Here is a 17,279-nt window from a genome sequence, read left to right as displayed (position 1 = left end):
CCATTGTTTTCCAATTCATTTACATAGGTAGAAGAATCCTTGAAGGCCAGAGTGCTTGTGATTTGTCCCAGATCACAGTAGTAGAGTTTCTAGTCTAGTATCAAGTTACTGCCTCTGTATTTTACATGATCTTGTGAAACTTTCGGTCTAGCTTTCTTTAATATAACATCACATACTTAATTATTCAATTTGTGACTGGTTTTCCAGGTTAATAACATAGGTTAGGAACCAACAGTTTTATTTATTCATTTATTTAAGATTTTAATTTATTTCTTAGAGAGAGAGCACAAGCAGGGGAAGCTGATGGCAGAGGGAGAAGCAGGCTCCCCGCTGAGCAAAGAGCCTGACCTGGGACTTGATCCCAGACACTGGGATCATGACCTGAGCCAAAGGCAGCTGCTTAACCGACTATGTCACCCAGGCATCCCAATTTATTTATTTTTGAAAAGATTTTATTTATTTGAGAGACAGCACGAGCAGAGCAGTGGGGGGGGGGAGCAGAGGGAGAGGGAGAAGCAGACTGTCCACAGGGCAGGGAGCCCTGATTGGGGCAGGGGGCAGAGGGTAACGTCTCCATCCCAGGACCCTGGGATCTTGATCTGAGTGGAAGGCTGAAGAAGCGTAACTGACTGAGCCACCCAGGCACCCCAACAGTTTAATTTTTAAACTCACTACTGTGTAAATATTTTTTTGGTAATTGTGGTGAAGATGTGCATATGCGAGAAAATGGGATTATGGTCCTGAAGGCATCCCTGGATTAGGAAGTGTTTTTACATTACGTTTTGTTAATATGTGGTTTGTATGTATTATTTAGTTATACTTATTGGCTGCTATTGGAAAGTCTAAGATATTTGGGATAAATTTGTAAATCTTTGCACATTAGAAATTTTGTGTTAGGGCGCCTGGGTGGCTTAGTCAGTTAAGCATCTGCCTTCTGCCCAGGTCATGATCCCAGGGTTCTGGCATCGAGTTCCGCTTTGGGCTCCCTGCAGAGAACCTCTTCTCCCTCTACACCCCTGCCACCCCCCACCTCATATGTGTGCTCACGCTGGCTGTCACGAAAATAAATAAAGTCTTTAAAAAAAAAAATTTTGTGTTAGAAAATAGTATTCAAATACAGAGTAAGTTTAATTTCAAAGGTTTATGACAAGGTTATCCTCACACACAAGGATTTTTAAGTTTGATGTTTGTAAATCAAGTACAGCCTATATTTCTACAGTATGTAATATCCTTCATTTCATGTTTTAGAGCATTTGGCTTACGTGTTAGGCTCTGTATTAAAATACTGAATGGTTTGAAGGTTGCTCTTTATAAACACGCATGTACTAGTCTAACCTTACCCAATTGACAAACTTTTCTTTTTTTTTTTTTACTTTCTGAAAATTAGTGATGCTTAATACCAGAAATCCAGTTTTATTTTTTTAAATATTTTATTTATTTATTTGACAGAGAGAGAGAGCACAAGCAGGAGAGCGGCAGGCAGAGGGAGAGGGAGAAGCAGGCTTCCCGGTTAGCAAGGAGCCTGATGTGGGGCTTAATCTCAGGACCCTGGGATCATGACTTGAGCTGAAGGCAGACGCTTAACCGACTGAGCCACCCAGGTGCCCCCAGATATCCAGTTTTATTTTTGATGATTGCAGTTGTTAAAATAACTAGAAAAGTATATAATTAACATTTTGACAGATGGGAAGCAGATATGAATTGGGAACTGAAACATTGTCACTATAAAATGTTTCAAATTTATTTAGACAGGTTGGAAATACTTTTGTCCTGACTGATTCTTTAAAAAACTGCATAATTTAAACTGGGACATTGGTCTTCTATTAAATTCGTAATGAGATTACACCTAGAAAACACTTGAAAGCAGTTATCAGAATTTTATATGTATTTTAGATCTCTTGTCTCATTTGTAGAGGTGAGAAGAGCTTTGTAGCATAAACTGCTTCATTTTCTTTCATTAACCTGGTTTTGTTTAAGGGGAAAAAAAAAAAACCACTTAAGCCACACCATATTATTGTCTTAGTTTGAAATGATTCCATGTGGAAGGTTTTCAAGATCCTGTCAAACAATTATTTAAGGGATTTACTTTGCATACAACTTGTGTGTACATGTGATTTTATTTAAAGCAAAAGACAAAACTTTCTTTCCTACCGTCTTACACTTCTCAGAGCATTTTTGCTTTTGCACCAGAATTTAGGTATTTGGTAACCAATAAACTTCGTATAAATTTTGCTCAAGAAGAGAACTTATATGGGAAGAGTTAATTACCAATTGTGTTTCATTTTATAGAGGGCTACTGAACCAAGCCAGGCTGTATGCCATTGCTGCTGAGAAAAAGAATTATCTTCAAGAGGAGCCTGCTTCTTCTCATAGAAGGAATGCCAGTCAATTTGACTGGGCTCTAATGAGACTGGATAATTCTGTCCGAAGAACTGGCCGCATCCCAAAGACACTTCTACAAAAAGTCTTTGACAATACCTGTCACTCAGGTATTTGAAAATTTTCTCTACAAGAAGTTGAATGTCTTAATAAATACTTGTTTGGGGGCAAGCTCACTGTGGAACACATTATTTGATATTTTTAATTTTGTCGTTATTTTTGTTGATTATCACGATTTTATGTTAATTTGTGAACTTTCCAACACATCAGGGCAAAGTTTTGAGTAAAACATTTTGTATTAGATGTTTATTTCAAAATCAGCAAATAAAAAAAATGGGGTTTTTTTAGTGGGTCTTTGCTTTCTCCAGTTTATGAGAGTCATTTTCAGTGGTAAATTGTCTTGGAAATTATTATTGTTTTTCTTATCTTCCGTTGTATAGTGTCAACTTTCTCTAAGATGCTTACGTATGATAGATTTCCAGAAAAACTGGTAATCATTATTTTCCTTTCATTTTCACTTAGTTTTACAATCTGTTTGAGTCACTTACTCTGCTAATCCAGGAGAAGCTTGTGGGCCTTCTGACCCCCACACCCCCCAAGCCCACATGCAAGCACGCAGATAATTTTGCATGTAGTTACAGAACATGCACCAGCTTCCTAAAGCCCATCTGGAGTTCATTCCCATTAAGAAGCTGTGGGATCTAATAACGAGGAATATCAAAAGAAGTGTCAGTATAATTATGTGCATTTAAAGGTTATTGTATCATTTTCTTTTTGATTTATTCATTTAGAACATTTTTATCACCTCAAAAAGAAATCTCCAGACCCTTAGCCATTATCCCCAAACCCCTCATCCCTTCCAGCCTTAGGCAACCACTAGTGTACTTTCTGGCCTTGCAGATTTGCTTATTTTGGATACTTTATATAAATAGAATCAGACAGTAAGTGGTTTATTTTTGATTTTGTTTGTTTTAAAAGTCAGCTTTCAGAGACATGTAGATACATGGAAAAAGGGAGAAGGAAGTTTATATTGTTTTGTAATTGATTGTATACCTAAATTTGGCGTTCATGGGTTTTAATTGTACTTCTTGTACTATTTTCATAAGATACTAGGAAGCTTATTAGCCTTCGAATTGCAGTAAGCACTGCTTATAAATTAAGTTCTGGGTGTTTTTGTATGGTATAGAGTCTTGCAGATTACAGAGATTCATAACCTTAGCTTCCTTAAGAAAACAAACTAATTTTAAAAATATAACTTTTAGTAACATTGTAAATGATACTTGTAGATTTGGGTAGGGTTTTTTCCAGCTCGTTAGTACTTTTAATACTGTCTTAGTGAGGCAGGAGATTTTTGAGTCTTTACAGATTTTGGTTTACGTTTTGATATTTATCTGTATGATATTGCTACTGTGCTAAATGTTATCCATTATCTTTTTTCATAGGTAGCCCAGGTGGTAATCAAGCCTTGCTTCTCCTGCGCAGCTGTGGTTCTCTTTTGCCTGAACTACAGCTCTCAGAGAGAACAGAATTTGCTCATAGGATATGGGACAAACTTCAGAAATTGGGTATGATTGTTTAAAAATATGATGTGTATATGGAAAAGATGTAGATTTTTTTTTCTTTTGGTAAATAAGAATTTCTTCACATAAATGTTCTAATTTGATTTTATGGAAGATCTATTTGGTAATATTTATTTGGTGAGTTATAGTGACATCTAGGGGCATTAAGAATAAAATAATTTACTAATGTAGCATTGTGTGTCAACTATACTCAAATGAGAAAAATGAAATAATTTTCATAAGAATTATTACTTTTTATGGTAAGTTAAAAAAGAACAAAATAAAAAGGCAGTTGGTTTGTCAAAGTTAGGAATGCAGATACCATTTGACCAGTTTCATTTGTTAGAATATAGATACAGATATACTCAAATGTGCAAAAGGATATCCTTTATTGTAGCTTGTTTGTAATAGTTAGAAGCTGGAACCAACTCTGATGTCTCTCAGTAGGATTGGTTAAATAAATTATGGAGGGTTCATGAAATGGAATACTGTGCAACTGTGAAAAAAAAATGAAGGAGTTCTTCTATACTGATGTGGGTGTTCTCCACAACATAAATGAAAATTAAGGTGCCGAATGGTATATATAGTATGCTACCATTTTGAAGAAAAATGTTTATATCTGTATATGCATACAGTGTGAAAATATTTCTGGAAGGATAATACTAGATTCAAGTTTTACTCTGTACCTTTTTATGCTTTTAAAATTTTGAACTGTGAACATAATCTTAGTTCTGAAAATAACATAATTTAAAAGACCATTAGATAAGATCCAGTGTTCATTCCCGAGTTTTAAAAATCTTAACCTAAAGGGGTGCCTGGGTGGCTCAGTCAGTTGAGTGTCTGACTCTTGATCTCAGCTCAGGTCCTCATTCCGGGGTTGTGAGTTCAGGCCCCTCATTGGGCTCTGTGCTGGGCATGGAGCTACTTAAAAAAATTTAAAAAATTAAAGTTTCAGTGAAGAACAACTAATATCATGTGTAATGGCAATGAAATAAGATGTGAAACAATACTAGAAATTACTGTTTTTTAGATGATGTGCTTATTTACCTGTAAAATTCCAGAAAATCAATTTACAATAAAGTAGTAGGAAATATTAAATGTTCAAGAATCTATAACTTTTCCTAGTTAGAAAGCAAAATGCGTAAAGGATCTAAGTTTCATCACAAATATTTAAATTGTCTAGGATTATCCTTCAAGAAACATATCACACCTCTATGGAAAAATCTATAAAAACAGCCTCATCTCAGTTTTGAATTCATCTAGAATTAATTTTGATGACGTTTGTTTTTTAAAAGTTTTTAAAAGAATAGATGAATATTGAATGGAAAAGAGTTTTCTCAGTAAAAGAGCAGCAGAAAAGTTGAAGGTAAAGAATTCATAAAGAGACATTTCCGTATGTCAGTAAGTCATGTAATTTAAAAATACATGTTGAACTGGGAGAAATATTTGTGAAATATATGTACTTTCCTTCAGCTTTAGAGCTGTAGCCAACTGATACTAGAGTTCACCTTGAATTGATTTTTCAGAAGTTTTCAGACACTGTGTGGTAACCATGTTGTGTACTCGCATTGCAGATGTTGAGTTGTGCATGGTTCCCCCTAAAGCCCTGCATAACCTATTACGGTGGTTAACAGATGGGGCACTCAGGGCAGACCACCTGCATTCAAATCTGTGGTCACTTACAAAGCCATGTTGCCTTGGACAGGTGAGAGTCAGTTTTCCTCATCTATAAGATGGGGCTAAGAGGAACCGTCTCAAAGCCGTTGTGAGGAGAACTGGGACTCTAGACTCAGAGCACTTAGCACAGTTCCCAGAACATAGTAAGCACTCTACGTGTCTAGGAAGATAAATATTAATTTAATAGAATAGGTCTCTGCTGTCTAGAATCTCAAACTGACACCAGGTACTGACCACAGGCCTGTTAAGTAAAGATACGAAATTTAATTCATGCAAATTTAGTAAAACATATTAGCACTAGATTGGTATGTGACCATGAGGTCATCAGTGGGTAGAGGAAGGCTGAATGGTAACCTTGATTGATGTGGCCTCAGGCAAGATGGACCCAGAAAGAAAACGAAGGGCTTTGGAACGGTGGTGAATTCACAATAGCAGACTAGTAATGGTGTTCAGCAGCTGGAAATGGAGCTTTCAAAGAAACACTGAGTAAATAAGCAAAGTTGCTAGTACCGCCTTACCTGTATAAAACAACCACAGTCACCGTCCATCTTCGTATGTCTATGCTGTGGCAAGAGCTGCTTTCTTTTTTTTTTTTTTAAAGATTTTTTTTTATTTATTTATTCGACAGAGAGAGAGACAGCCAGCGAGAGAGGGAACACAAGCAGGGGGAGTGGGAGAGGAAGAAGCAGGCTCCTAGCGTAGGAGCCCGATGTGGGGCTCGATCCCAGAACGCCGGGATCACGCCCTGAGCCGAAGGCAGACGCTTAACCGCTGTGCCACCCAGGCGCCCCAAGAACTGCTTTCTGTCAAAAAATCTTTCAGTCACTTTAAATACAGAGGTGTTGTCAACATTTTCCAACAGGAAGGGAATACTGTGCTTCATAAGTAAGAGACCTCCTAACATCTGAATAAGCAGTGACTTGTAACTGTACAGTGATTCAGTTAATTACTGTCTTAAGTGCTTAGCTTGCTCTGTTCTGACAGGATTTCTATATCGATGGGTCTAAGTATGGGGTGAAATGCTGAAGTGATCATTTTATCCTTTTATTTAAATTTAAGTACGCATATTTTAATTGTGATAAAGGGTATGATTTTAGGTACTTTTCGAAAAATTTGATTTAAATTTTGTTTGTAGGTACTGTGTATGACGTAAGTCACTACAATGCTTTACTTAAAGTCTATCTTCAAAATGAATATAAATTTTCACCAACTGACTTCTTGGCAAAAATGGAGGAAGCAAACATTCAACCAAATCGAGTAGGTAGTTGCTGTTGTAAATGTTCATTGGTTACGTCACTCTTTTTTTTTTTAATCCCAGGAAAAAAAATAATATTTAAAAAATATTAACTGGCCCATTTCATTGACAGGTGACATACCAGAGGTTGATTGCTGCTTATTGTAATATGGGGGATATTGAAGGTGCCAGGTATGGAGCTTTATAAATGTATGTTTAGGCAAACACATTTGTGAGTCTTGTAAGCCTAGAATATATTCACTTGCCTTTTTTTTTTTAATTAAAATTTCTTCTTAGTAAGGGAAATTACTTCAGAAGTATTTTAATCTAACAAATTTAGTAATATGCCTTAGATGAAATGTAAAATTGTGTGAGAGGAGAAAGCCAAGTGAATATTGCTATTTTAATTAAAAATTTGATTTACTGGAGCAGAGATTTAAAGTTGCTGAGGTGTATAAAGTTGGCTGTAGTCTTTGTAAATTGATATTTCCTAAAGGAAATGTTCTTAGCCATTTAAACTGTATTCATTTATACAATATTCTGTATAAATTCTGGCAATTTCTCTCTATCTTGCTGATTCATATAAAATCAGTTGTGACATTTATTTCTTTGTGTAAAATTTATTGCTATTTTTGGATGGAGGTTTTAGGAAATAAGGGATAAATTGAAATGTATAATTTATTTTTAATTAAATGGATTTTATTAAACTCTATGCCTTTTAAGGTTAATTAGTAGTATAGAAGAAATAATCAGGTTTTAAAAACTTACCTGCTATTTTTACCAAGAGTAGTTCTATATAATTTGATATAATTGAAATAATTTCAGGGCATGAGATTTTATGTATATATGTTGTAAAAAGTGGTTTTGATGTATATTTCCAAGGAGTATTTTCATTTCTCTTTTATTGCAGCAAGATTCTTGGATTTATGAAAACTAAGGATCTGCCCGTCACGGAGGCTGTTTTCAGTGCCCTTGTTACAGGGCACGCAAGAGCCGGGTAATGTTCAACCTAAGGTTTTATTCACAAGCCAGGTTTAAATTAGAATAATTGTAGAAGATTCTTAAACCATGTTTATCTGTCCCCCTCAAAAATTTTGAGTGCGTGAGATAGAACATGCAACTTTTAAATAACTTAAGTGTATCTGTTTCATACAACTTCAATTTGAAGATTTTCAGTTTTAAAAATTGGGCCTGATCCAAAGTAACTGACTTTGTGAAGTATTTTAACTGCTCTCTTGATGGCTGTGGAAAACAATTTCATTTTTGAAGAATAATTTCCTTAATGTTACTCTTCCCTAGAAAGGTAAATTTGAGTCATAGCATACTTGATAAAAGAGGACACACTAATTTGAGGCCTATATGATTATTATGCAATTTGGTTTTTCTTTTGGAAAAGTTACTTGTCAGAATTTGAGATGGTTATTATTTTTGTTATTTCAGAGACCTATAACCATTTTAGTGTGTATTTGGCCTTTTCTGATGTCCTTTGCTAATTGGTCTAAATGGTTCATAAGAATTATTAATTTTAATAAGAATAGGGTAATACATTTTAGGTTGAATGATAATATTACATTGGGCAGTGTTATAGTAATCTATTCTCTTTTCTTTGAATAACTCCAGAGATATAGAGAATGCAGAAAATATTCTCACAGTGATGAAGGAGGCTGGAATTGAGCCTGGTCCAGACACATACTTAACATTATTGAATGCATATGCTGAAAAGGGTGACATTGACCGTGTTAAGCAGGTATGACTTACATCCTGTAAATAAAAATACTTTAAAATCATTTGTATAAAAAATAAACTCATAGGGGCGCCTGGGTGGCACAGCGGTTAAGCGTCTGCCTTCGGCTCAGGGAGTGATCCCGGTGTTATGGGATCGAGCCCCACATCAGGCTCCTCTGCTATGAGCCTGCTTCTTCCTCTCCCACTCCCCCTGCTTGTGTTCCCTCTCTCGCTGGCTATCTCTATCTCTGTCAAATAAATAAAATCTTAAAAAATAAAAAATAAACTCATAGGTATAAGCTTGCATTCCATTTTGCATGAAGCAGAAAAGTGTTATTTATATTTGTTTTTAAAGGTATTACTTACACTAGTATTGAAGGAGAATTTTTATAGTTTGGTATCTTGGTGTTGATGTAACAGTTATTGCTGAAATACAATATTTTCTGTTTTATAAAAGAAGTCCTAAACTTTTAGATGATGTATGTTCCTTATTTTTAAAATCTCGGTATTTTAATTTATTTGGCTCTAATTTAAAAAACACTGGTTTCTAACTTGTTCTTTTAATTTCTGGAACTGCCTACAGACTCTGGAGAAGGTGGAGAAGTCTGATCTTTACCTTATGGACCGTGATTTATTGCAAATCATTTTTAGTTTCAGTAAAGCTGGGTATTCTCAGTACGTCCCAGAAATTTTGGAAAAAATTACATATGAAAGAAGATACATTCCAGGTAGTTTTTTAAAAATTTATTTTCATGATTTTTCTAAAAATCTGAATTACTGTTCTCTAACAAAAGGGGATTGTGGTACATGAACATAAGACTCTTTTAAAAGTCGGCTTAATAAGCTAAACAGCTTGAGTTAATGAATGCATGGGAATGATTTGATTTGGAAGTCTCACTATTATTTAGGCAGATCCTTTTGGTATTGGCAGTTCATAAGTTTGTCTTTCATAGTGGTTACAGTATAAAAATATTACTCAGTTCAGTAACAGAAAATGTCTTTGTTCTCTTCCCAGATGCAATGAACCTCATTTTGCTTTTAGTCACTGAAAAATTGGAAGATACAGCGTTCCAAATTTTATTAGCATGTCCTGTATCAAGGGAAGACGGTCTGAGTGACTTTGTCGGTTTCTTTTTGCAACACTGTGTGACTATGAATACGGTATTCTGTCTGTTTTTACTTTATTGACAGTGTCATAGGCAGTGAAATAAGAGTCTAGAAGATGTAAGAACATATTATGAGATTAGACCAGTTATAAGCATTATGAAAACTTTGTTTCTGTGTGTAAGTTTATTAGGTAGAAAGAGGATGGGAGGTTCAAATTTTTCATTCCAGAAGTGGTAGAATGTTTGCAGAAGGTCAAATGGTAGGATATTTGTGGATCTGGCTGATGTGGTGCCTTTTTCTCTTAGCCTGCAGAGAAGCTGAAAGACTACTGCAGGAAGTTAAAGGAGTCCCAGATGCACACATCTCCTTTGCAGTTCACGCTTCAGAGCGCTTTACTAGCTAATAAAACTGGTACTATATTCTCATTATTAAAACCGACATAAATAAGTTTTGCTGAGGTAGCTGTGTAATATTTTATGGTATCTCTTTCAGATTTGGCGAAAGCTCTGATGAAGGCTCTGAAGGAAGAAGGTTTTCCTGTCAGAATTCATTATTTCTGGCCATTGCTAGTTGGACATCAGAAGGAGAAAGATGTTCAAGGTCAGGTTTTGCCTTTTACAGATTTGTGATGGTTCAGAGATCCAGAATAAGTTTCTACACACATTTAGTTGAATTCTTCAGAAAGGCAAGCTTATTTCTGAGTAATAGATCTTCCGAGAAGATAGAATTGATTTAAATCATAGTCAAGAATTGGGTAAGCATTTTTAAAAACATAGTGGGTTTCTTTCATCTTAATTTCATTTCCGACTTCATCTCTGATCTTGATATTCAAACTTGTGGGTGTAGTTTTAAGTAGTTCATTATTTTTAAGTTTTTTACAAAACTCTTTGGTTCTTGATTTTGCACATAGCCTTTTTCAAGATAAAGTTATACATAATCCAGCCTTTTTCTTTGTGGACCAGTCTGCTTAAGTGAGCCGAGTTACAATAATAGGAAAGACAGCAAAACTTTTATTGTAAAATGAGTGCTCATGACCTGACAGCCTGCTGATTGAAGGACAGAAATGTTCCATCTTTCAGGTTCTTAAGTACGTTTAAGCATTTAGCATACTTTTCCCTTGTACACATGGGATGCCTATAGGATATGAATAAGAATTGAACAAATATTAAATTTTAGAGTACAGTATCTAATTCTTTGGTTTGCATTATTGGTAATTCAGAAAGAGTAGTCTCATAAAAAGATGCTTTTAACAGAAGTACTTCCCCCTTGGGGAAACAAAAAATGGTCTTTTTCATTTTATCATGCAGTATAATGTGCTTTAGAATGAGATGCGGAGTTGTTAGTATGACACTGGGTGACAAACAAAATGCACAAACAACAAAAAAAGTGCTTTTAGCAGACTTTCATATTGCAATTTTATTTTAAATATATAGTCGTCTTCTGGTCTAAAGGAAATAGTGAAACAAGTATTCCCTAATTGTTTCTGGCTATAAAAGTCTCAAAATCCTTTTTAGAAAAATCTTTGTGAAAACAATATGCTAGTTGATTAACTCTTTGCATATCCTTCAGTTCCGAAAGCTCCAAGAAGTAACCTTTAGCCCCATATTTTTGAACCAGAGAAAGTTTACATCATTCCATGAAAATCTTTGGGCGTATTAGTATTGTCCACCCTTACACAGATAAGAGAATACTTTTGAAAATACCCCCTGCTGGAATGTTTGTCTGTTCATCAGGAAAAGTTGCTTTCTTCAGCCTTACAAACTGGTTACCATATCTTAGCAACTTAGTAAACATAAAAGAATTAAGGTAATTTCTTTCAATAGTTGTAGCTGAAGCTAGTAGAAAGGTGGGCTTTATCTTGAACCCATCCTTTCTTGGAATCTTACAATTTAGATTTCACAGGTGCCTTGTTGAAAGCTCATGTCGTGTCGATGAAACAGCTGAGAGTGGCAGAGAGATTTGGTGACCAGCCTTAGGTTCCACACCTGGCTGTCCGTTGGGCTGGGATTAGAACTGAGGATTTCTGTTCTATTTTAAACACACTTCTAAATACCATAGCACTTCCACATTAAAAATTTTTGAGTGTTATGCTGTATTTATTTTATAAAAAGTCTTAACTGTTTAAAGTTGGATGCTAGTTTTTACATTAAGGACATTTTAAAAAGTGCTTTCAGGTTTTTTAATCAGTCCAGGTTTTATTTGGAAAAATATAAAAGCTGAGAAAGGTGACTTGAGAGTACAAGATAGTGTCAGTTGTGCTGTAGTTTTTAAAAACGAGTTTCTGCTTTGCACAAGGCCCAGAAATACAGTAGAGTGTGTATCCTACAGTTTTCCTTCATGTAACAACAAAATGGCTCTCCATGGTCTATATGATTTCTTTAGAGTGAGGTAAGAAGGTCGTGTTTTTATTAGTGCAATGAACTTGTTCTTCATCCAGGAAAAGTCCTGTATAAACTGGTAGAAAGAACAGAAGAAAATTAATGGCTGCAGTGATTGAGTGTGTAGAGGAGTGTGTCTCATAAATAAAACTCATAGGACTAAATAAAACCCTTCAGGAAATCAGAGACGGGTATGGAGAGGTCAGATCAAACTGAACCAAGAATTTTCAGCAGCACTGTGATCATATCGTATACTAGAATTGTTCTGGCTACCAGTTCAACCATCACCAACCCCTAAGAGGAGAGATTCTCAGAGCGACTTCCCCATGGCTCATCTTACTAGTATTTTTCTCTGTGACACAAAGGGAAAAGTCACCACTTAGAAGTTTAGCAGATTGGCCTGAATGAGAGGAAATAACCCAGAATGATTGAGGATCTGTATCCCTGGGTATATTTGGAAAACACAAAAATCAGAGTATGGAAGGGGTAAAATATAGAAGAAAGGGTCAATATGAAAGCTTAAATGCCAGTTGAGTAAAGGGGTTAAATAGAGAATACTTTTCAAAAAATAAGAAATTGCCTCTAATAGAGTGAGTACCCCGGGTAGAGTCTAAAATCATATGGAGTAAACAGTCATAGTTGGTGAAAGTTGTTCAGGTAAACCATTTGTCATTCCCAAAAATTTGAATTATTTCAGTTCTTATAAAACTTTCTGAATGGAGACTTTCCTCTAGATTCATAAACTTTGTTGTGACTATCTTTGAAATGTTTTTATTAGATTGCTTAGTTTTAGTTTAGGTTTTCCAAGTTCACAGAGGTTTGAGATCCATGTTTAAGTCTAAGGTAATACATGATTATTTTAGTCTTTTTATTTTAAAAAGAAACATGAATTGTATTTTTTAGGAGGAGGTAAGTAGGTATTTGAGGTCAATCTCTTTTTTTCTCCTTATTGATAAATGTTTCTGTCCTCCCATCATTCAATCAATTATTGAAGTAAATGTCTTTCTGTGCTCCCTCAGAATGCCTGAGGGAGTGACTGATCTTACTGGATCAGAAGGTGTGAACCCAGGTTTTCCTAAACTAGCTTTTGCTTCGATTAGAAAAATACATAAGTTAAAAATGCTGGCAACACAGGTCATCTAAACGAAGCAGAACGCACCCCTCCGCTTAATACACATTGTTGGAAAAATGATGAATTAAGAGAACAAAAGGTATTTGAAGCATAAATATCGGGGTGAACTGTTTTGTACAGAAATAAGACTCTTACAATCAATTTGGTGGCCTATTTTCAGACATAAGAAAATCAAATATATAGTTACCTTATGCTACACTTATTCTGTGTTTCATCTAAGCAAATTTTAAAAATTATCAAGGTATTTTAAGACAGCTAAGATGTTAAATCATTATTGTTACAATTAATATTTATTTAGTATTTTTAGGGTTTCACACATTTTTTTCCTTTAAATGATGACCCTGAGAGCTAAGTAGAGAGATTTATCGTCATCACTCTTACATTATGGACAAGAAGCTGCTAAAAATCAATTGGTTTTTTTTTTTTAAGATTTTATTATTTTTTTTAAGATTTTATTTATTTGAGAGAGAGAGAACATGAGAGGAGGGAGGGTCAGAGGGAGAAGCAGACTCCCGACCAAGCAGGGAGCCTGATGTGGGACTCGATCCCAGGACTCCAGGATCATGACGTGAGCTGAAGGCAGCCGCCTAACCAACTGAGCCACCCAGGCGCCCCTAAAAATCAGTTTTGGGTGGCAAAATAAGGACTTGATCCCAGGTTCTTCTGATTCCAGGAAGAAGCATAGGTTTTTGCATTTCTGTGGTGTTACAAGCACCTGCCAGCAAGTATGCAACTTGGTTTCTTATTCAGGATATGCCTTTGGAGCACTCACTTTAACACTTTTTTAAAAATAAAGATTGTTTGACTCCTAAGACCTTTCTGGCTTTATTTATTACATACAGAAGTATGTCACCCCAGTAGAATGAGTTGAAAGCCTTGTTAATACAGTTGACCCCTGGGGCGCCTGGGTGGCACAGCGGTTAAGCGTCTGCCTTTGGCTCAGGGCGTGATCCCGGCGTTATGGGATCGAGCCCCACATCAGGCTCCTCCGCTGTGAGCCTGCTTCTTCCTCTCCCACTCCCCCTGCTTGTGTTCGCTCTTTCACTGGCTGTCTTTCTCTATCTCTGTCAAATAAATAAATAAAATCTTTAAAAAAAAAAAATACAGTTGACCCCTGAACAACACAGGTTTGAACTGCCCAAGTACCCTTATACACGGATTTTTTTTTCGATAAATACAGTACTGTAAATGTATTTTCTTTTCCTTACGATTTCTTAATAACATTTTTTTCTGTAGCTTGCCTTAATACAGTATATAATACATAGGACATACAAAATATGTGCTAATCGACTGTTTATGTTATTGGTAAGGCTTCTGGTTAACAGTAGGCTGTTAGTAGTTTTTAGGGAGTCAGAAGTTATATGCAGATTTCCGATTGTGCTGGCGCCCCTAACCCCTTTGTGTTCAAGAGTCAGCTGTTGATACTGATCAGAACTAGGGTGGTACTAGTATTCTTTTTGTTCAGTATGTTCTGTTTTTCCTCTTGTCCTCAGTCTCCCTGTAGGCCTAGACCATAAGAATTTCTTCCATGCCTGTAGGTAATATTTATAATTCTTAGTACTTTGTTTCTATCCATTCACTAGGGCTAGACTCTTATAGGTCAGAGAATTGTTTGAATCAGTGAGTGCCTTGACACATATTGACTTGCTTAATCTAACATGGATGGCAGTTAGGAAGGATTAAGCTAAGTGTTGTTTGATACAGTGTCTAGAAGGCGCTGTTTCTGCCATATTGCTATTTCAAATGTGTAATCTAAGAAATTAGGGCTCAGAAAGGTGAAGTTCCTTGTTCAGATTTACACTGCCATTAAGTGCCAGAACGGGGTTGGAAACTAGGTCTTATTAAACTTTGAGCTTATTTTTTGCTGTTGTTGTTGTTTCTTGTCATTTCACCGGAGAGTCTTACCAGAAACATAGCTATTTACTTTAAACCCTGATCATGAAAGCAGTCATTATAGGTGAGGAAGACATTGAGGACATTAGATTAAAACAAGTCTGTTGCTAGTCATTGAAAAGCAACTAGCTATATGCCCTCCTCTAAAGTACTTCGTAATCTTTGCATATAAAGAAGAGCACAGTGTGATTTGCCATTTTTTATGATAGTTATCCTTGTTATTACTAGTGATTCCTAGTGAATTGTTAGAGGAATACTTCTGCTAAATTTTGCTTTCAAGTATTCTTATGCTTGTTGTGTGCTCTGTGGACCAACTCTATGTGCACGTTCTCCTACGTTTGTCACTAAGCACATGCTTTGTCTTTTGAGGGTCTTTTAACATAGTGATACCTTAAAATATACATTTAAACATCTAAGGTTTTGAAGATCCATTAGGTGATTTTAAATATAATTAAACTAGCCTGAATAATCTGAATTTTATCTTAAAGAAATGTGCAGATATTCGTAAAGTAGTCACATGTGCCTGTGTATTTCTGTACTGAGTGGGAATTTATAATCAAGTATTTGTCTAGAGTGCATTATGTAACGAGTTTATAGAAACGTAATTTCTCTGGAGAGGATATGATAAGGTAAAAACAGGGACTTCTAGGGGAAGTTTTTGTTTTTGCTTTTAAGATTTTATTTATTTATTTGTGTGCCCTCTCATCCCTTCCCTCTGCAGCATTTATTGGGTCCAGTTTTCTTGTGTCGATCCATCACTGCTCTGTAGTAGTAGTGATGTTTTATAACCTCTGTTCATTTGGGTGCCAGAAGCATTAGGCATGTTGCTTAATTATTTTAGGTTTTCTTACAGTTATCATTTCTAGAGTATTTCCTTAGCACTTGCTGCTGAATTAATAGATGAAGAAAGAGGAATTAATTTTTTTCATTTATCGTCTTATTTCCTAGTTCTGTTGCTTTTCTGCTTTCTCTTTTTAGACAAAATGAGTTTTTTGTACATTATGATTCAGAAAGTAAAGGAACTGAACTTTCTGATCTTTTGTTAATTTATTCCAAGTAGTTCACCTGTGTGCTTCTGAATTTAATCTTACAGGTATAATAGAAGTTCTCAAAGCAATGCACGAAATGGGAGTAAGTCCTGATCAGGAGACATATATAAATTACGTGTTTCCATCCTTTGATAGTGTGAGGTCAGCTCATGCTGTTTTGCAGGTGAGTACAAGCAGGTTTGATTTTAATTTCATAATTAAAGAAATTTCTTTCCTCCCTAATTGTTTAGTGGTAACCAAAAAAAAGAAAAAGAAAGAAAAGTCGTTAAGCTGAGTACTAAAAATGGTCATTGTATACAATTTTCTAAAGCTTTGTAAAAATACTGGTTAAAGTCTATAGTGGTTAAACTTAAAAACTTAAAAAGGTAAAGCAGCACTTTTCTTGTGTGTTGAAAGACAACAGGCCAATATCAGGAAAAATGTAAATAAAACAATAGATGCTCCTTAATCCCACTTTATAGTGTAACTGTGGTTTTCATTTTTTGACCTTTACTTTTCACTTGTATATGAATTTTAATAATACACTCTTAGTATACTTACTACTCTTCTTCTTCTTCTTCTTTTTAATACTCTTTTGTTTGACTCCCAAGGCATTGTTTTCCTACCCAGCGCTTACTGTTCCCATCAGAATAGGCAAGGCATTCATGAAGGGGCACAGGAAGAAATGGACTTGGAGAGTGCGTTGGGTCAGCGAGGGTTGCACTTCCCACTTTCAGAACGAAGTGCTGTACAATTAGGAGCAACATGGCAGAGCACAAACACTTTTAATAAATACTTTGTTCAAAAAATCTGTGTCCTAGGTGGTTATTCACATAATGCCCAGATTTTTCTAATATTTTTAGAGTGTTCTTTTCTTTCATTGAAATAATTACATAATTACAATCCTCTTAAAGGCAGAGTTTATGTCTTGAGTGTCTTTACTTCTCTTCCCTGAGTATTTTGAGGCTGTGCTATACATATTTTAATGTTAAAAATCATATTTAAAAAAGTAATTTTCCCACATACTCTTATTTCCCTAAAACCTACTTTTTTCACTCGGCACTTCCTATTACAGTATGTAATTCCACCAATTATTTTTTATGGTTGCATGCTGTTTTATTGTATGGATATACCATAATTTATTTTTAGTTATTGCTTATTATTGAC

At 35.4% G+C, this 17,279-nt stretch overlaps 1 protein-coding gene across 1 annotated transcript in view; it reads left to right on the top strand.

Moving 5' to 3' along the window:
• LRPPRC (leucine rich pentatricopeptide repeat containing) overlaps positions 1 to 17,279 on the top strand; it is a 110,962-nt gene that overhangs the window by 12,427 nt on the left and 81,256 nt on the right. Inside the window, exons 2-12 of the mRNA XM_002912436.4 lie at positions 2,290 to 2,489; positions 3,822 to 3,944; positions 6,751 to 6,872; positions 6,983 to 7,041; positions 7,760 to 7,846; positions 8,470 to 8,596; positions 9,158 to 9,302; positions 9,590 to 9,735; positions 9,987 to 10,092; positions 10,174 to 10,281; positions 16,178 to 16,296. Of these exons, the coding sequence (XP_002912482.2) occupies positions 2,290 to 2,489; positions 3,822 to 3,944; positions 6,751 to 6,872; positions 6,983 to 7,041; positions 7,760 to 7,846; positions 8,470 to 8,596; positions 9,158 to 9,302; positions 9,590 to 9,735; positions 9,987 to 10,092; positions 10,174 to 10,281; positions 16,178 to 16,296 (1,342 nt within the window). The remainder of the gene's footprint in view (positions 1 to 2,289; positions 2,490 to 3,821; positions 3,945 to 6,750; positions 6,873 to 6,982; positions 7,042 to 7,759; positions 7,847 to 8,469; positions 8,597 to 9,157; positions 9,303 to 9,589; positions 9,736 to 9,986; positions 10,093 to 10,173; positions 10,282 to 16,177; positions 16,297 to 17,279) is intronic.

This window comes from Ailuropoda melanoleuca, chromosome 4 (genome assembly GCF_002007445.2).
Source record: "Ailuropoda melanoleuca isolate Jingjing chromosome 4, ASM200744v2, whole genome shotgun sequence".
Classification (NCBI taxonomy): domain Eukaryota; kingdom Metazoa; phylum Chordata; class Mammalia; order Carnivora; family Ursidae; genus Ailuropoda; species Ailuropoda melanoleuca.
The sequence above is the reverse complement of the archived record's forward strand: the minus strand, read 5'-3'. Positions and strand labels throughout refer to the sequence as shown.